The 20,849-nt window shown below is 41.7% G+C and overlaps 1 protein-coding gene across 2 annotated transcripts; it reads left to right on the forward strand.

The window, feature by feature from the left end:
• Window positions 1-2,346: 2,346 nt before the first annotated feature.
• Window positions 2,347-16,042, forward strand: rell2 (RELT like 2). 2 transcript variants are annotated; one of them, XM_080466120.1, is made up of 6 exons: window positions 2,347-2,499; window positions 9,514-9,723; window positions 9,816-9,878; window positions 11,847-11,910; window positions 12,700-12,876; window positions 14,286-16,042. In XM_080466120.1, exons 2-6 carry the CDS (start codon window positions 9,528-9,530, stop codon window positions 15,880-15,882), a joined length of 2,097 nt encoding a protein of 698 aa, XP_080322246.1. In that variant the 5' UTR covers window positions 2,347-2,499; window positions 9,514-9,527; the 3' UTR covers window positions 15,883-16,042. The 2 variants fall into 2 exon arrangements, with proteins under 2 accessions (XP_080322246.1, XP_080322247.1); XM_080466121.1 differs by lacking the exon at window positions 2,347-2,499 and adding an exon at window positions 7,782-7,839 and having other exon boundaries at window positions 14,286-16,032.
• Window positions 16,043-20,849: the final 4,807 nt, after the last annotated feature.

Genomic DNA, 20,849 nt, shown 5'->3' on the forward strand with positions numbered 1-20,849 from the left:
CCGCTCAATCAGACCAAGTCTTTCGGCAAATCCTTCTTTATACTGGCGGAGGTTGCTGAAGCAGTCGTCCTTAAAGTGCTTCGCGCACACAAAAATGACCTTACCCACAGATGTGGGTACATTTCTGTGAAAAATAAAACTTAACCAGGCACTTCGAGAAGGTTCTGATGCTGGGAGACGGTGTAACGAAGCTTGTGGGTTACTACATCCAACAACCGAACATTTCGACTTATCCTCTCGTAACTTCGGCACCCTTAGTTTGGACTACAAAATCGCAGCGAGAAACAAAAATGGCGGATTGCTCGAAGTGTCGATGTCCTAATTTGGCAGTTCCGCCGGGAATACTGTGACGTCATTGTTCAAAAAACGTAATAGAGAATAGAAAAATCGAAACGGATCATAAAATATGACCAAAACAGAATATAAAGATATCAACGGAGCACCTGAAGAGACTACTTTGAACTTTTCTGTACTTCTAAACACTCTGAATATACAACAACATGCATTTAAGGGCTAAAAAAGTGGATTTAGCATGATATGTCCCCTTTAAAGAGTTTTTTTCTTTCCACTGTCTCTTTTTCTTGCTCATGGGGAATTTTTTTGTTGTTTTTTTCTGTTAAAGTGCTTTGAAATGACTGTGTTGTACTTGGTGCTATAGAAATTATTCCAATTTGATTATTATCATTATTATTATCATTATTATTATTATTATTTGTAGTAGTAGTAGTGATTCATTTCCATAAATAAAACAACAGGATGGTGTATGACATTGACGAGGACTAACCTGAATATTTATACTCTTTGACACCCTTTATAGCCACTGCTTGGAAATCAGTGAGGAAATGAATGCTCTATTGGGTATTCCCTTTGACTACAGTACTGCCTTTCCTTCACAATGATAAAAAGACAGAGTCAGGCACTTTCGAGCTGGACAGTCAGATTGTTATGGCTATGGCACTTTGAAGGTACTGCACTAAATTAGAGTTATTGCTCTGTGGGCAGAGGATTTTTCAACATTACTACACAGATGTCAGGGATCCTGTCATGGCGTCCAGCGCTGCGACAGACAATAATGAGATGAGCTCCCGTGGGATGACATCTGGAGCTCATGATGAGACTTCTAATGAAGCTTTTCATGAGGAGCAGCCTCAACAACATCTCAGGCGGTGCAGTGTCACGTGTGCTTCTGGTCCATGTGAGGAGTGTGAAACCAGGAACAGAGAGTTTGTAGAAGGAGCTTCAGTAGGTGTAGCCACACTGTGGTTTATGAATGAGATCAGCTGATGATTTGTTAGCTCACTTAAATCTTACTACAAGACCACCAGTTTTAAACCTTGATTTACAAGAAAGCTTTTCAAAAAAAAAACTGCCAATCAAAAAAAATTACAACCAGTGACAGAACAAAAATACATCTTTTGGGGGGGTTTTCGGTGGTGATGGTGGTGGTGGGGGGACTAGAGAGAGCAGGGCACGTCATGACCACGCCATGAACACGCCATGAGCACGTCATGCTGAGCCGCCAAGGTAATAAATATACATCTTTATGTTGATGAGCATAGAGGAAAAATCCAATATGATTGCTGTGTGAAGATTATTTCAGGTTTTAGAAACTGATATAGACCAGAGGTATCAAACATAAGCCCCGTGGCCCAAAAGTGGCAGCCAATCCAGCTCATTAAACCAACAAACAAATTATCAAGGTTTCTATATTATACTACTCTGCATCACAACAGTTTGAATCCAAAGGTTGTCACATCAGGATTTAATCAATCCAATCCACACAAGAGAAAAAAATGGCTTGTTTGTGGTTCATGAACTAAAATGTTTTAAACCTCTGGATTAAAGAGTGGGTTACCTTTATATTGCATGTTATATTATTTATTAGTTTAAAGGGTGTGTGACCTTTGTATGGAGGTTACATATGTTTACAGATGAATACAGATGAAATACAGATGAATTGTATTTTGAGTAAAGTGGGCAAAAATGTTTGGTTTGGCTGTGGCAGAGGAAATAGGGTGGCACCTGACTGTCACCTGACTGTCACCTGACTGCTTCTATAGAAACAGAATTGGTCAATCAAGGAAAAAATATATTTCTCTAGTTTGGTTTAAAGTTCTACATTTCATTAAAATCATGTGGAATAATTGTCCTGTGAGTACAAACGCAGGGGCTCCGGACCCTCCACCGCCCGCCTACCGGTCCTTCTGCAGGGATACACAGGCTATGGAGCTGTCCTGAGGTGCACGCCACGCCTCGCCTCGCTTCGGATCGGCTCGGCTCAGCTCGGCCCAGCTCGGCCCGACTCGGCTCGGCTGCTGCCCCGCAGCTTCCTGTCCTGCCCCGCTCACACTGCAGCATCTCCCCGCTCAGAGGACACCGGGACGCGGTTGCAGCATGGACCGCCCCCGGACTGGACCACCGGACAGGACCTCGGCAGGAGCAGAAAGAATACCCCGGATACTTTGACCTTCAGGGTCCCCGCGAGCAGCGTGAGTCCGGGTAAGAGCGCTGTCCTCCGGGTGGATGTGACTCTTGTGCAGGTGGGTGCGGAGACTCCTGTGTCATGCAGGACTCCGTTCACAAAGAATGCAATTAAAACTGTTCTCTCGTGTTTAGAGACGACGCTGCAGTCTGAAACACGCTGGACACCATTCTAAGATTTACTACAGTCTGTTATTGAATTCGGCTTTATTTATTTTTGTAATATCTTTTGATTTTAATGTGAAATCTGAACTTCAGTGCAGGTTATCCAATGACACCCATGCAAAACAAACCATTAGATGGATCAAAGATACAGTGTTCGTTAGATACAAGAAGTCTACAGGAGAGGTGTAGAATCAGAGGTTTGTGCAGAATGAAGCAGATGTGGAGAAGGTCACTGGATCGCTACAGTTTGTCCAGCTCTGCAGCTTCAAGCTGCTCACAGGAAGCCTGTGAAATATTTATCACATGCCTCTTATTGTTGGAGATGCAGGGCAGATCATCACACTGATGATGAGAAGAAGCAGAACCTGAGTAGTCATTGCTTTAATGGTGTGTGTGAGAGCTTTATTTTGATTGAAGAAGCAGCATTTCTAAAAAATAGGACAGAAGATGGGGTTTATGAGAAATAACTGAGCTTCTTCTGAAAATGATTAAAATGTCAGGTCAGGGGAGCTAAAAGCTGAAATTATTCGAATGTACTTGAACTCCTCAAAGGGCACAGACATGTAAATAAAAGATTGTAACACAGAGGCGGTCCTTCAGCATGAACTGACCTTGCAGTGTTAAAATAGACACATAAAAGTTGCTTTTAAGACTGTTTTAAAGCCGCTGCGTGAGGGTGATTTTGTGAAAACCTACACAATGAATCCTGCAAAAAGCTTTGATTGGAGGACGTCTCTGGGGTTCCCATCGTTATACTTCTTTTAAACTTGTTCACGTTTTCTGAAATAATATCTAAATATTGTGAAGCTGGTCTGATGCAACCAATTTTGTTTAATCCTGTATATTTTCATAAACCTACTCTTTAAAGTTGACATAAATTCACCTTTACATGTCAAATATATGGCATAAAACTCACATTTATTCACTTTTTCTTCTTCTGTACTTGATAAAGAGTTAAATTCTATACTAATGATACTTTAAGGTGAAAAATATAATAAAACTTACTTTAAATTCAACATTTTTAAGTCAATTCCAGGTGTTATGACATTAACATGATCAAATTCACCGAGCTGTTGGTGAAATTATGTGAAGTTTCATTATCATTCACTTTATATTTGAGTTGTGATCTTTGGAAACCAGACCAGGATTTGGATTAGAATTGAAGAGAAGTGAATATTTGAGTGCAGATATTTCTGGACATCCTGCAGACACTAATGGTGTGGAGGTGATGAAAATACTGAGTCATGTTTCAGAGGGGGTGGAGCCTGACTCAGCATATTTCCTCATCCATCACATCCAGCGGAGGAGACTGATTCACATTTCACAGCTGTGGAAACCCATAAATATCTTGATTTCACCTTCAGATTGGATGTCGCCTCATCTGAATATTGAATAATGTTTCAAATCAGTGCAATATGTATCTACACTTTTACGCACACAGGCTGGCCTGGGTGGTGTTTAGTTGGAAAGAAACGCTCAGGTGTGACAACCATCTCTTATATTTTCATGTCTTATACGAAAAGCAATTGAGCTATTGTGTGACAACACGTTTTTTTCTCTGGAAACAGGTGTTGTAAAATAAAAAAAAACTAGTTTTATTTATGCCAGACTGACTGTTCTATTTTTCAGACTGTACTTCACTTTATTTAGTTGTTCAGCTGCTTGTGTTTTATGTTACACACAGTATTGGCACTAACGTATATGTCTAAACATACATAGATTGACATCTAATAGTCACAGATACTATATACTATACGTTTTGATCTATATGTTAGTGCTAATACTGTGTCGTGTTGGAGTGAAGGTTTTGGACGGATCACATGTGGTTGTATGAACGGGTGAATCTGCTCACTTGGATTGACGTTGTGGCAGACGGAGGAGTTTTCCATCACAGAGCTCTCATTAAAAGTTTTTGTACAAAATGAGATGTTTGTGATGTTTATGTATGAGGCAGAAGCAGGACGTGCTGCAGCGGAGGCTTGCTGTGAGTTTTTAATGTTTGAGAGCAGTTTCTTTCTGTGCTTGTTTATGTTTGCTGCTTCCACCGGATGCGGTTGTGTTGTGGCCATTTGTAATGCCTCGCATGCCACTGAAGTATAAACCGCCTGCCCGGCACGAGTGGAGCTCTCTCCTCTTGGGCAGCGAATCCCCAGAGATTAAAAAAAAAACAACCTCAGGCTGAAGTATTTTCACATGATCTTTACCATCTTTACTGTATGTCCAGTCAGTTTTTAAATAACTACAAGCAGCAACTGCAGTATTCTTCTAGGAGCCTGTTAGCGCTTAGCAAGCTAATACTTAGCAAGTTCAACTTTCAGGAAAACTGTTCGTGTTCCAGCGCTTTTTAAATTACAGACGAGAACATTGAACTGCTTTCGACACGCAGGAACAGTGTAACGTCATATCCACAAGAAACCCTGAAAAAGAACGACATATAAAGTCACTTAACTGGTTAAAACTCAACGTTAAAACTGCTAACGTGTCACATTTTGAACGTGACATTTGTGATTCTCCTTTATTACTTCAGCTTTGTAGAAAACAGCTGAGATTTCAGAGGAACTACGATGTTCGCGCTCAGCGTTTAGCAAACAGGAACTCGTTGTGTACGCTCTCAGCGACATTAAAGAACACAAACTTAAACCTCCTTTGTTAGCTTCTAGCTCGCTCTGTTCGGGGGCTTTAACTCAAGCCCCTTTGTTTGAATTTTGAGAAGATGTAAGAGACATTGAATGAATTAAAACACAACAAGCATACAACTGACATTAAAGCATAAAAGCAACATGGGAGCTAACAAATCACTTAAATGAGCATTTATTGGTAAATTGATGGACGAAATCTGAGGTGGTGAAACTGAAGAGGCCAAAGAATGAGCTGACGGCGACTTTTGGTTAGAAAGGTTATAGCAATTCAATCAAGGGTAGGTGAAGGGCTGTTTATATTTAGAAAGCTTGTAGTCATGAGGTTATCTGGAACTTTCTCTTTCATTATTCATCACCAAAATTCCATCTATGGTCTTTTCTTTCACATGGTAGAGTTTTGCTTTCTTCCCATAATAGAAGGAATCAACATGGCAACAACATCAGTTAGATAAGACAAACAGAAGCCGAGTGACTCGGTCATTCTTTCTGCGGTGTTTCTCTTGCGTCCCCGGGGTTTCCATCGTCAAACACTCGTGTTCACTGGGTTTCCGTGCAGGCAGAGGACGAGGGACGAGCTCAGTGCGGAGGAGGGGCTTCGCAAAGCAGCTGTAGTTTGCTTCATGTGGGAAAAACAAGATAAGAACTCAGAGGAAACAGATCCAGAACACTGGAGAACACACGATATGCCTGATGCAGAGCGAATACTGCACACACCCACATCGTGGTCAGTTCTTTCTGCTGGCTTCTGGGAGGAGGAACCGCAGCCTGAAGTGTAGAACAACAAGGTTCTGCAACAGCTTCCTTCCTCAGGCCAGAAGACTCTTGAGCTGCAGACAGTCTGCTGTCAGGTCTGACGGTGATGCAATAATTATAACCCAGTGCCGGAACTATCTTTTTATGCATCGTTGGCACTTTATTCAGTTTTTAAAGTTGTTTTTTTTTTTTACCATTTATTGTTTGTATTTATACTTTTACTGTTCCTGATTTTTAGACATTTTATATAAGCCTAGTTTTTGAGCCGTCTGTGAAAACATTTTGTTCATGTGTGCGGCTACGGGTTTATGTATTGAATGGTAATAAAGCATTATCTATCTATCTATCTATCTATCTATCTATCTATCTATCTATCTATCTATCTATCTATCTATCTATCTATCTATCTATCTATCTATCTATCTATCTATCTATCTATCTATCTATCTGTCTCTCTGTCTGTCTGTCTGTCTGTCTGTCTGTCTGTCTGTCTGTCTGTCTGTCTGTCTGTCTGTCTGTCTGTCTGTCTGTCTGTCTGTCTGTCTGTCTGTCTGTCTATCTATCTAAAACAGAGAGAAGACAGTTTTGTTTGTTGTTTTTTTAGGTTTCTTTTGTTTGTTTTTTGTTTATTTGTTTCTTCTTGTTTCTTTCTTTCATCTTCTTTTCTTCTTTATTTTTTTCACACTTAAATATATGAGCTAACGGCTATCATGCTAGTGACGCTAACTCGGTTCACAAACAAATGTGGCGTTGGCAAAGGTGTGCGCTCTACCGAGTGCCCTTTCTACTCTTTCATTATTTACACAAATTCTACAGATCCAACGCAAGCCAATTGTAAAAGGTCACACGGCGTACTTTTAATGTTTTCTGTGATGGTCATGATGTGAGCACGGTCAGAAATGAGAAACAGAAAGATGTTAAAGGTTAAAGTTCAATCGGGAAAAGACGTGTGCGGCGATACGATACGAGCTATCAACATTTAACCGCCTCAAAACACATCTCACAGCCACGAGGGCTGATAAAAGTGTGTGTGTGTGTGTGTGTGTGTGTGTGTGTGTGTGTGTGTGTGTGTGTGCAGATAAGCTCACTGGAGTTGCACACAGATAAGTCAGTATATGTTGACGCACAGTTTACACTGTTTGTACAAGTTTTATAATGACCCAAAATTAATGAATTATCATCTTTACGGGTCAAAATTGTCTTATCGATTCTGTGGAAAATTTATGAAACTGACAAAAATGTTAATATTTTTTATATAAAATGTGATGAGGTATTAAATACTCAACAATGTGTTTTTTTAACATTTTCATTGTGACAATTCTTAATTTGCATCACATTAAACAAAAAAAAGCACCTATTAGGCACATTAATTGAGAATAAATGGTGACTTGTGAAGGTAAAATGAGGAAAAAGGAACATAGTTTATGTGGATTTTTGAGGAATTGAAAGCAGAACTGTCACATTTTGTCCTTATGTCCACATATTTTCTAAACCTTACACAAGCAGCTCTGAATTACTAAAGTTTTCACTGTTAGAAAATTATATTTTTACATTCATTCATACATTCAATGTGACAATGTACGAATAGATAATTTACAAGTTATGTTCTTGTTGTAAAAGTTTTCATTTGCACAAAAGAAAACGGTGTGTTCTAGGTTTGAACTTGGTTTCTTGAAGAAGGTGTGCCCCCCCCCCCACGGGCTGAGGGCCCCATCAGCTCTCCGCTTCTTATCCTGCACATACGTTTTTCTTAATCTTTAGGACGTAACAAGCTCTCTCGCTGTTCACAGACAGGAAACAGGTAAGACGTGTTTACTTGGTCAAAGTGGGAACAGAACAAAGTACTTTTGTTCTTACGTTAATCGGAGTGACTGTGGGACTGTTTGTCCAGATAAAACTGATGTGTCTTAAATAGATTCCCGTCAGTTTCAGTGCGTTTTGTGGATGTTTGCTGATAATGACACCATGAATGAGCGTTTTCTGAGGGATTAATATTTTTTTAGAGGATGTTTACACCAAAAAGAGCCCGTCTGTTTGCCCGTGGAGCCGCTCATGAAGGAAGTTACTATATTTAATACAGAAAAAAAAAATTCCTGGTTAAAAAGTCCAAAGATACTGTAAGTCGTGTGGGTCCTGCTGAAGAAACAATTCAGCAGCTTCTGAGGTGATTCACACCTTTGGAAACATTTTCAAAACAGATGCAGTCACACCAATACATTGCATGTCATTAATGGATTAACTTCCAAGTTCAAGTATTTCCAAGTTGAGATGACAGAATCTTGTGAAAAGTACAAAAAAAATACATATTTGTACTGAGTGAGAGTTAGATGGCTTCTTTAACATCTGGACTCTTCTCTTAAGTGGTGGACTGAACATCCTCCACCTCCATCACAACACATTTCACTTCACATTCTACTGAAGCTGCCTTTCAGCCGATATTGTAGTTACTGAAAGAAGATTTTACTCTTTAGTTACTTCCTTGGAGAGTAACTGAGTCCTAGTTACCGCAAAGGAAAACATATCTGATGATTTCTGAAAGTGAAAATCTCTCTATCTCTATCTATTGCAACTGAGCTGTGAGGAAGATGCTCCATAATCTGGATGTTGGAGGAGGAAGATGCTCTGTAATCTGGATGTTAGTGGAGGAAGATGCTCTATATACTGGGTGTTGGTGGAGGGAGGTGCTCTATAATCTGGATGTTAGCAGAGGAAGATGCTCCATAATCTGGATGTTATGGGAGGGAGTTGCTCTATATACTGGATGTTAGAGGAGAAAGATGCTCTATAATCTGGATGTTATGGGAGGGAGTTGCTCTATATACTGGATGTTAGAGGAGAAAGATTGTCTATAATCTGGATGTTAGTGGAGGAAGATACTCTATAATCTGGATGTTAGAGGAGGGAGATGCTCTATATACTGGGTGTTAGTGGAGGAAGATGCTCTATAATCTGGGTGTTAGCGGAGGAAGATGCTCTATAATCTGGATGTTAGCTGAAGTTACATCAGTTAGTGGGAGGAAGATCGCACTCATTCACAAAAGACCTAAAAACTCTTTCACTCAGTAACTCTTTTAATTGTTATAGTCAATGCCGCTGAAAGTAATGGATTACTTTATAATACACAGCAGGGACTGATCGGCTGCTCCACCATATCATATTAAATCTGTTTTAGAATCAAACATGTTGCGGACGTTTACTTGTTTTTCCCGTCAAACACAGATGAAACAGTTACATTTCTAAATACGTTCTTTTTATTAATACAACATAAGTTTGACATAGAAGCATTTAAAGCTTTGAATCATTGATGATATTTTTCAATAACTCATGAAAAAGGGGTGGGACTTAATGAGTTTGTACTTCCTCCCACTGTTTTTTGACTGTGTTTGATGTTTTAGGTGTAAAGATGAACAACGTTCCTTCCTTCACTGCCTTCATTAAAGAGCCTGCTGCCTGTCTGCTCTGTGTCCTGATGCAGGTTAAAGTCTTGTCATGTCTGAACTAGAAGCCTCGGGGGCCGGAGAGCCCCCTCCTCCCTACATAATCTTCGTGGTGGTCTTCCTCTTCTTCATCACCGGGCTGCTGGGCTTCCTGGTCTGCCACCTGCTGAAGAAGAAAGGTTACCGCTGCAGAGCCGGAGACATGGACGAGGAGGAGGAGGAGAAGGAGAAGCTGGGAGTCGAAGATGGTGAGTCCGTCTTTTCAAAGCAGAGTGACACATCCGCCCGTCCAGCCACGTGTCACTGGGTTCAGGTAATCGGAGCGGTTGTTGTGTTGCAGACGAGTATGAAGAGAACCAGGACACGGTGGAGCAGATCCTCAAGTGCATCATCGAAAATGAAGGTGAGAAAGTTTCATCGCATTTCTGTCGAGTTTAAATCTGCAGGTCGATCTCACCTCATTCCAGAACTTCTTAACTGAAAATGAAATGGATGATTGAATATTTAATTAAAATTCATAGTGTCAGTTCTGTACGGTGTGTTAGGTATATCTTAACATACACACAAAAATAAGAATGAAAAATGTTTTAATGTTAGAAACAAGTTCACTAAACAGTTAAACCACACCTATAAAAGCCATTAAAAAGCAGAACTTTGAATGGGAAGAAGAGTAGAGCTAAACAATTTTATTTAATTTAGGCTTTTTATTGTTTTGCACATTTTAAATAACCTTCACAATTTCATGTAGATAATAAATCTGGTAATGTAAAATTTGCCCTTATTAAATCTAATAAACCCCAATAATAGTTTATGGCAATTTTAAATCAACAAAGCACATTAATATAATAATAATTGCTATTTTAAATCTAATAAACTCCGATAATGTAATAATTTTAGCCATTTTCAATCTAATAATGCCAAAGAACGTAGTACTTTTGGCCAATATAAAGCCAAGAATTTCATAATGTTGGCAATTGTAAATACATTGAAGCACAATTGTTTCAAATAATAATAATCACAATTAATAATTATTCCAAATAGCCTAAATAGTCTTGGTCATTTTAGACCTAATAAAGCCAGTAATAGAATAACATTTCTTCTCTATTTAAAATGACAATTCAAAAGTACAACTGCAGTCACTAATGGAATAATTCATTTATTACTGTTTATTTGCAGTTTTCTTATCATACATTTGTATAGTGGATTGTCATATTCCTCCACAGAGGATAGATACTGCACAGAAAATCTTACTTAATGACATTAAAATGCAAAATTATTACACTGATGGTTGCAACAATGCCTTTGGCTTTTTTTTTGGTGTGTGTTTTCCTTCTTCTGGAAGTCTGCACAGTGTATTATTCCCACATAAACTGAACATTTTAGTGTGAATAAGGACGTCACCTTCGTACTTTGATGCAAAGTCACCTCGGCAGGTTTCTGCACACTCATCGTAAGCAGTGTTTACTTTTTATTGGCTGCTGGATTATCTGTCTTTACTGTGTAGATTGTATGGAATAATCACTCAATACAAATAAATGTAACTATTATTTCCACTGACAAACACAAAGAAATTAGAACAGAGTCTGTTGGGATGCTTCAGGTATTTAGTACAAAATTAGACATTTAAATTCAGAATACACATTGACCAGGTTTGTATAAAAAGAAAAGAAATGTCTTGGTCACAGAGCATCGTCCTCCCACTAACATCCAGATCATAGAGCATCTTCCTCCACTAACATCCAGATCATAGAGCATCTTCATCCACTAACATCCAGATTATAGAGCATCTCCCTCCACTAACATCCAGGTTATAGAGCATCTTCCTCCCACTAACACCGAGATCATAGAGCATCTTCCTCCACTAACATCCAGATCATAGAGCATCTTCCTCCACTAACATCCAGGTTATAGAGCATCTTCCTCCCACTAACATCCAGATCATAGAGCATCTTCCTCCACTAACATCCAGATTACAGAGCATCTTCCTCCCACTAACATCCAGGTTATAGAGCATCTTCCTCCCACTAACATCCAGATTACAGAGCATCTTCCTCCCACTAACATCCAGATCATAGAGCATCTTCCTCCCACTAACACCCAGGTTATAGAGCATCTTCCTCCCTCTAACATCCAGATTATAGAGCATCTCCCCCCACTAACATCCAGATTACAGAGCATCTTCCTCCCACTAATATCCAGATTATTGAGCATCTTCCTCCCACTAACGTCCAGATTATAGAGCATCTTCCTCCCACCAATATACAGATTATAGAGCATCTTCCTCCACTAATTGTAACTGTAATAGATTACTAGCTTCTGGTTCCTACACAACATGTGTGATTTTTTTTTTTTCCTGTGATTCCACATTCAGCTAACATGGAGGCGTTCAACGAGATGCTGGGAAACCGCAACCTGTGTGTTCGCCATGACCCCAGGTAAGCTCGGGGAGCGCGGGCCGTGACGCACGGCGACAAACTGCTGAGCGGCCGTTTCTAAAGGCTCAGGGAGAAAACGCTGAATGGGAGCGTTTGTCTTTGGCACATCAGCAGAAGTATTTCTGACTGGCGGAGAAGGACAATTCAGCTCAGTTCAACCTTGTAATCTCATCATCTCATCGCAGCTCTGTCTGCATCGGTGTGTGAATCAGTGTGAAGAGGCCTCCTGTTCAACGCAGAGCAGCGGCAGGAAACATTGGGGCATGTTTGCTAATGTCTGGGAATTGGCTGTGATTAAAAAAGTTTGTTTTTTAATGGTAAAACTACATTCTTGCAATAGAATCCAATGTCAGAGTAACAGAGGGAAATTTAAATGATAAAATACTCTTTACCACAAAATTATGTGTAGCAGTTGCAACAGTCATGGGTTATTAAAAAGATTTCCACTTGGTATTTTGTGAGTTCCATCGACAGTTAACAGTATTATCGTCATTAGAAACGCATTACTACTTGTTCTAAAACAAACCATGACCAAAGTGAGAGTTTATGGGGCAGAATAAGAGATTTGGTTACAGAGACGCTAAAACAATATCAGTGGCCATGTTTGGTTTATAATCTCAATTAGGAGTCATTTGGTGTTCACTGTCCGAGGACACTTTGGCATGTGGACTGGGATGGGAATCGAACACATAACCTGCTCTACCAAATGACCCACAGCTGCTGTACAATGGTGCAGATGAAGAAGTTGTGACATATTTACCTGAAGTACTTGCTGATGTTGACCTCCAGGGTGCGTAAGGAGTCTCTCGCCGGTGTTCCTCCCCATCACCACACGGTGCACTCGGGCATGGACCACAACAGCTGCCACCTCTGTGCTCAAGTTCGAACTAAGAAGGGCCGCAGACCCAGCAGAACACCTCGCTTCAAGCAGCGACCCGGGGAGCAGACCGTCTTTGCTGTCGGCAGGTAACAACTCCACAACCAGCTCATGTCACACAGTCCACAAAGAGCGTGGCGTTGTCACGTGACGTCACTCAAATTCCCCTTCCTCATGATGCAGGGTACGCTCCATCTGGTTGGACTCACTTACTGTGGAAATACGAGCATCAGACAGCGTTCAACAAGCCTAAATGTATTTGCTCGAGGTATCGTTATTGATCATTATCATCCTGTAGCTGCTCGAGACATGAGAAAGGAACGTCATGATGTGCATGCTGACCTGCAGGCTAACAAGCAGCAACTTTAGCTGTAGACTGAATATAATGCTGCAGTCAGCCAGGGGTGGAGTGGAGGGTGTGTGTGAGTCGGGATTACACCACCTAATGTTCTGTCAATTTACTGTGTATGCTGCCCACCTACCAGACAAAAAGGCATTGAAATAACGAGTGTAATGATATTCCCGATTGTTTTCTTGCTCATATCGGGTCTGTTCGTACCGAGCACCGTCAGTTTATCTTCCTACACCCGACAACAGCTTCTGGATATTGGATTTCGCAACTCCGACTCCACCAAACTCCTCCTTGAGATCTCCGGAGCACCGGAGTCTACGAGCCCCACCAGGTGGCGTGGAAGCGCTCACAGGCAGCGTCCAGAACGTAAACAATGGCGAGGGAGTGGAGCTAAGCTAAAGCTAACACAGCACAGGCTCTCCTTCCCGAGTATTGTTTTCTAAAGTGTGGGCTGTGGTGAATAAAGGGGATGAGATAAGACTCCATGTTACTCACAGCAAGAGAATTGTCTGTACCGGTATGTGTATAATGACAATAGATTTGAATCCTAATCTTCTCCTTACTGATATTTCCACCTACTCAGACACTGTTGTCAGTACTCGACCAAGTTTAATTACATTTTATGTTTAATGTTTAGTCTAATGTATACTCACCCACTTATTCCAATAATGTTGTTTATTGGGGTGGTGTAGTGATGAGTAGGTGGAAATATCACTGGAGAAAATGGAAATAACGTTACACTTGCAATTATATCAGTGCCTTTTTTGTCTGGTTGGTGGGCAGCCCATAAAGTAAAGTGAGAGAATATTAGGTGGTGCAATTCCTACTGATGCACACTCCCACTACACCGCTGACTGCAACACATGTTGCTGCTTGTTAGCCTGCAGGTTAGCATGCACATCACAATGTTATTTTCCCACATCTAGCACAGCTACAGAACGATAGCGATCGCTAACGGTAACTTTACAAGTGAAGTTTAAGTTTGTTGAGTTTTGTCTGACGCCCGTATTTCCACATAAAATGGGTCCAACCAGATGGAGCGTACCCTGCTTCGTGAGAAAGTGGAAGTTGAGTGACGTCATGTGAAAAGGGTCCTTGGTGAGGAACAGACTTGATGCATCTTCTGTGTCTCACTATCCTTCCCAGATTCCGGGTGATACACACGGATAAGAAGCCCCAAGGGAGTCCAAATCCATTGGCAATTTCAGGGGACCAGCTGGACCAATCCCAGGATAGTGAGGAACGAAAAGACGGCGGGTACAACCTGAGAAGCATGTTTAAGGATGTTAAGCCACCTTCAGAAAATGCCAATGGGGTGGCCCCTAATGTTGGCAAACGGAGGAAGAGTCTGACCATATTTGGAATGAGGCGGGGCAGCGACCCTGTCGGTGTTAAGGTCATAGAGGGGACGGGTAGGGAGGCAGGAGGACTTAAATTTGCTATCCAACAGCAGCCTGTAGTGCTGGAGGAACCACTGCAGACAGAGACTATTCAAACTCCTGCTTCCAAACCTAAAAGTGAGACTCCACAGGGAAAAATGACTCAACGGGAGGCTAAAACTCCAGATTCTGTTAATTCCTCATCTTCCCAAGTCAGAAAACAGGCCCATGATTCTGGCTCTGGTCCGGAGGAAGCCGCCGAAGGTGGGTCGAGTCCTACGAAAGTTATGACCACAAATTCCACTGCAATTACAACAGGGTCGGCACCCAATTCCCTTCCCATTCGGTCTGGCAAGAGTATAGATATTGGTGATAAGGTGTTAAAAACTGAAGGGGCCTATGATCCTGGACCACTACAGACCTCTACACCTATTGCACCCATGCCAGATTCTATTACCGGCCTCACTCCATTCATGCCTGCAGGTCAGCCTGATTCCTATTCGGATGCAGGTTTTCCAGTTACCCAAACTCCTCCTGACCCAAGCAGCCCCCATCAAGAACCAGGAGCCAATCTAGTTTTGATAAGCTTAGGTTCGTCCCCTCCATCTTCATTCCCGAACAAGACCCTATCTTCAGTTTCTTCATTGGCGGAAACGCCAAGCCCCAAATTAAGCTCAAGAAATGTACCTCCAGAAGCTTCAACAACGGCCTTTCCCCCTGCCCTCACTCCAAGCCCCAAACTTCCAGCAAGTCGACAGACGTCCCACCAGTCTCTCATTTCACCATCATCCTTTGGACAAACGGAGCAAGAGCTGGAGGGGGCAATGATCCCAAAGACTGAAACCAAGAGGCCTGGAATACTCAAAAAGGCTACACTTTCACCAGTTGCACTTGGCAACTCCCAAGTGTTTGTCCCATCTTCTCCCTCTGACCAGCTTTCCAAAGACAGACTCGGCACTTTGCTTTTGTCCCCGTCCTCACCCCAGGACAGCAAAACAAGCGTGGCCATTGTTAAAGCCAGTCCAGACAGCAAGAGGGAGTTCTCTGTTGTCACTATGCCAGAAAACCTATCTCCAGCTTCAATAAAAGACCAGAAAGGAGAGACCTGTCAACCAAGGGTTGAGGGAGAGAAAGGAGAAATGATTACTTCAGTCGTTCAGGGAGGAGAAGCTTCTGTTTCACGTGACGAACAGCCCGAGAGTCCAAACAGAGAGAGGTTTGGAGTAAAGGGTCAAGAAAAGGATGACATGATGGAGATGGAGGATATTAAAGACTGCAAGGTGACACAAGCGGCAGGACCAGAGATGGAGGAGGAGAAGGAAGAGGAAGCAAAGGTGGCAAAGACTCAGTCCAAACAGGACTGAGAGATTATGTCTCAAATTCAAAGTGGCACCTCTCAATGGTCGATGGAGACGACAGAGTCTATAAAATGAAATAATTGTGAAGGCACAGCAGTAAAAATGCTGCAGGGTGACTGGAGTGGGAGGTTTTACAGTCAGATAAAGAGTACCTACCATCCGATGCATCTCAGATCTTCATTCATTTCACTACCGACTGCTCGTACACATCACAAATGAGGCTTTGTTTTAAAGTCAGTCAGAACACCACTGTGGTCTCGATTAGTTTTGTCCCCAGTGATAGGTTCGGGGTTCTGAGACGAGGCCTTGTGACTACTTTAGTTAAACAGGTTCAACCGTCAACAGGTTGTGGCCTCAACTGCAATAATTGCTCAACAGCAGCGAGGATTGCCCAAGTCCATCATTTCTTTCTAAAGTTGTTTGATGGATGAATCTGAAGCCCGTTTTACCAAATAAATGTCTGAGCTATAATAGTAACAAATGGCCTGCGACAGGCTCTATCTCGCAGCGCTGTGACAAACCTGAACTAGTTGGAGGCATAAAAATTTCAGACGAAACGCGAATTAGCAATATAATTCATTGCTTTGCCACACAATTGACCTTTGGCTAAGCCCCACCCCCTTTAGTTACTGTTGCTAACTTGGACAAGCCGTGGCAGGTGACTGCACGTTAACATGGCAGCTGTCAGTGTAGAAACCAGACTGGAGCTAGACAGCGTAGCCACCTAGCTTACTGGATTGGCGAGCGACATTGACACCAGTGGCTAACATCAGTGTTAGCTAGGTGGCTAGCTTCAGGAAGCACATCACTGCCAGCGTAGTGTGATTGACATGATATGACTAGATTAAGATTACAAGATTATACAAGACGTTACCTTACTTTGGAACAAACTTAAGACGACCTTGTTTATAGTTGTGACGTTCAGTTTGTGTGTCCTGCCGCACAGCTTCATCCACAGGAGTTTGTCCATGTTTTGTTTGGGTTAGAGAAATCTATATTATATTATATTATATTATATTATATTATATTATATTATATTATATTATGATATTATACCATACTATACTATACTATACTATATTATATTATACTATACTATATTATATGATATTATATGATATTATATTATACTATACTATACTATATTATACTATACTATACTATACTATACTATACTATACTATACTATACTATACTATATTATATTATATTATATTATAGCAATATAATATATTGCTGTTGCATGAGCCCCAGGAACATCGTTCTTTTTGCATCTTAAATGACTTAAATAGCCCAGAAAACAACAAAAGTGTCTCCACCTCTAATGCTTTTCTGCTGGGCTGAGAATGTTTGTCCAAGTCTGGGCAGTTGGTGGTTGAATGCAATTGGTTTGTTTGTGTTTGGGAGCGGGGCTTAGCCGAAGCTTATTTGTCGCAAGAATGTCAGACAAACTGCAAACAATTAAAATAAGGAACTCACATACATTTCTTACAACGTTCATTGAAATGTGCCTGGTATTTGTGATTTGAACACGCACCACATAAATGATGGATTCTATATAGATAGGTGTTAGGCTCACCAGACAATTAAGAAATCCTGGCCATATGAATAGTTTATTCTCAGTCCTGCCTTCATTTGTTCGTCTGCCGTCAAGAAAAGAAGTGTAGAATGTTACAGATGGAGACCAGACTAATATGCTGAAAGCTTATTTTTCATTTCTGATGTTTTCTAATTTGTGGAAACTAAATAGAAAAGTGACGGGTTGACATATCTGCTACGACTGTTTTGCAAAGATGAAAATAGTTGCACATTAATTTGCAAGGCCATGCAAAGTTTCAGTATCTGCAAATGTTGGGAGATCTATTGGAAACTCTTTGGTAGAGTGGTAGCAGCTGGTTGGGACAGTGATCTTTAAAGTGATGCAGACTGTTATTTGGGACGTGGAACCCTTCCTCTTTTGGCTTATTGTACAGGCATGAAATACAGCTTTGGTTGGGATGTTGAAGCCAGGAGAGATAATGTTGGGTGGATTTCCTTTGACTGTGTGATTTATGTGTTCCTGCTGATTGGCTCTCTGATTGATTAGGTAAAAGCTTGGTATTAGATTGGATTGAAGCCAGACTGATTGCTTTCAATCCTTCCAAAAGAGCTCTGACATTAATGTATTGATTTGACAACTGTCATCATTAATACCACTGATGCATTGGGAGGGGTTACGGCTGCCAGTCTTTAATTGCATATATTGATCACTGCGAGTCCCAGCACATGCTCGTGTCGAGCCACAGAGGCTTTCAACAACATGGATTATATTCCAATGCATTACTCCAGCTGCTTCGGGCAGAGCAGTGTGTTTCCACTTGTGTCCAATTCTTTGCGTGTCTGTCCTCAGTCTTCAAACAGTTTGTGTGTTCCTTCTCTTTTATGAGAGAATGACCGTCTTGGCTCCAAGCCCAGTGTGTATTTGTGGCTGCGGCCCGGGAGACTCCTTCATCCTTCATCGGACACTGAAGGAGTTTACCAGACGCGGGTCAGAGGACGCATGTCAGAGGTCGCTGTGATTTCCCGGCCTTTCTGGGAACCCAGCCGGGAGGTCTGCAGTCCCCCCGGCCCCTCTTTCTCCCCCCTTTTTCCCATGAAATCACCTCATCCATCTTGGGCCGACAGGAGCTCTTAAGCCGGAGGAGAAAACATGTTGCGATGTCTTATTTTGAGTGAACACATGCACTTTCACAGTCTTTTTCCATCACTACAGTAGCTGCTGCCTCACCATCGATGTATTTATGCCTTCTATTGTTCACATGTGAACTTCTTCAAAGTTGGACAATATAATCATGTAAATTAATATTCTCAATCTACTACTACTATTTATAGGAAGGCCCTTGTTTTGTTTTGTTTTGTTACCTTAAGCATTATATTAAGGTATTTCACAGCCATATTAACTGACGGACAGACTGAAGGATGTACAGCATGTTGGAGTCCACTGCAAACAGAGTCGTGCACAGAGAAATGTGTGAGGTGTCGTAACAGATCTCTGTATTTTCTCTCCCCTAATAAACAGACGTTTATTGTTAAATGCTACAGTTGCATTGGCTGTTTGTGTTTTTGCGTTCGATTATCCAAAAGGTATCCAGCCACCAACCACATGAGACCGGTCGAGCCGTAAGAATGCAGATTTCTGAAGAGAAACAGGAGTAGTTTCACTTTCTGGAGCTAAACTTTTCCAACGACGACGTGATGAATGGACAAGAAATGGTTTGATTTACAAAGATCAGACCCCCTGCCTCAGATCTGGACGTGGAGATCCATGTTGACTGGCTATTAGCTTGTTTTTAATTTTAAAAAAAATTGAAACAACAAATATCCAAGAACATTTGAAATGAATTGTGAAGTTTACAGTTTAAGAGCCACTTTAAGAGTCTACAATTGTCTTTGATCATGAACCTTATGTTTCACTACGGTCACATACATGCGAGATGTTTTATGGCTAAAGGACATCTAAATCAAAACCACAGGAAACACACTTAGTACACAGTGTGTATTATATTATAATACCGCATACAGCGTTTTATAACAGTATTTAAGGATGTCAGGCTTTATTAGGATTGTATAGTGAACGTGGGACAATAACCCTGGGGGGGGGGGGGGGGGGGGGGGGGGGGTTGCTACTAAAGTCATTCCCCACATGGACTCACTGAAGATACTCACAGTCTTCAGGACATAGAGGATGTTCCACTAACGTCTTGACGTCAGATAGCTCCTTAGACCTTCAGAGGTCTGATAAAGTAATGGGGCAGGGTGGATGGAGCAGCTCAACAGGGACCTTCCATTGGTAATAATGATAGAATAGTTTTCTGTAGAACCAGACCACGCAATGTTTCGTTGCATTACTGTGAAGTTTGCCTGGTCTCCACCAGTTTCACCTGTTCAGTAGGTATCCACTGAACATAGCCACACTGCTCTGGCTGAAACACTTTCTCTTGGTATTTGCCAGACAAATTAGGGTCTTTGGACCTCTCTGAAGCACAAACACGAGACAGGACTGCTTCCTTTGGAGCTTCTAGAAGAGGGATGTCAGTGGAGTGACGTATTGCTTCACACCATCTATTTCCACTCTTGTTGTTTTAGATTGGAGAAGCTCCAGAGCACTTTTGGTCTGGGCTTGTGAGGAGGTAAGGGCCTGTTTCCACCTGCTGTTATGATGTGTTTCAGGTGACACTTGACCATATCATGGGTTCCGGGCTAACCACGTCAGATCGGATTGTGGTGCTACCTCTACGTCACTTCCACTAAATGGCGTGCAGTTATGGGTCATGAGGCGGTTCTTCTGCTATAGAGCTCCGTGTCTCTGCCAAAACCTCCAGGCACCGATGTCCACATTCTTTCCCAGAGTTTCATTGGAAACACACTGATGACTTTATGCATTACGTATAGCATATATTCCTCCGACGCCATCGTCCCGGGACTCATTCGTGACACATGCTGTTCACACTACAAAGCCTCTGTGGTCAGATGCTCTCTGACCACCTTGGGAAGGGGTCTGAGTGAAAGCCGTGGTGCCTGTTCACTCTTGTCTTCAGGGCTCGACACAAGTGATCAGATCACCTGAAACACATGTTAACGCCAGGTGTAAACAGACCATAAGACCGAAGTTGAGACTCTCCTGGGTTTGTAGTCTATCCAAGTCTGTTCTGCACTGCCAGTAGACCACCAGCAGGTCACAGAAGAATGTTGAGCTACAGGAGATCTGATGATAAATTGATTTGAACCTCTGAATAGACGATGGACACCCCTCCAGTAGCTTCGTGAGATGTTGGTAAAGATTCTCAGGGCACTTTACACTTTTGGTTTGTAACTAACTAGTACATAAAGATATTGCGAGCCGTTTCTTCAGGAATGTCCCATTTCTTCATTTCAAGGCTTCGGTGAAGACTTCTGTGTTGGTGGAGGCGGGGGTGCTCGACACTGAAACAATA

Source organism: Lipophrys pholis (genome assembly GCF_963383615.2).
Source record: "Lipophrys pholis genome assembly, chromosome: 6".
NCBI lineage: Eukaryota > Metazoa > Chordata > Actinopteri > Blenniiformes > Blenniidae > Lipophrys > Lipophrys pholis.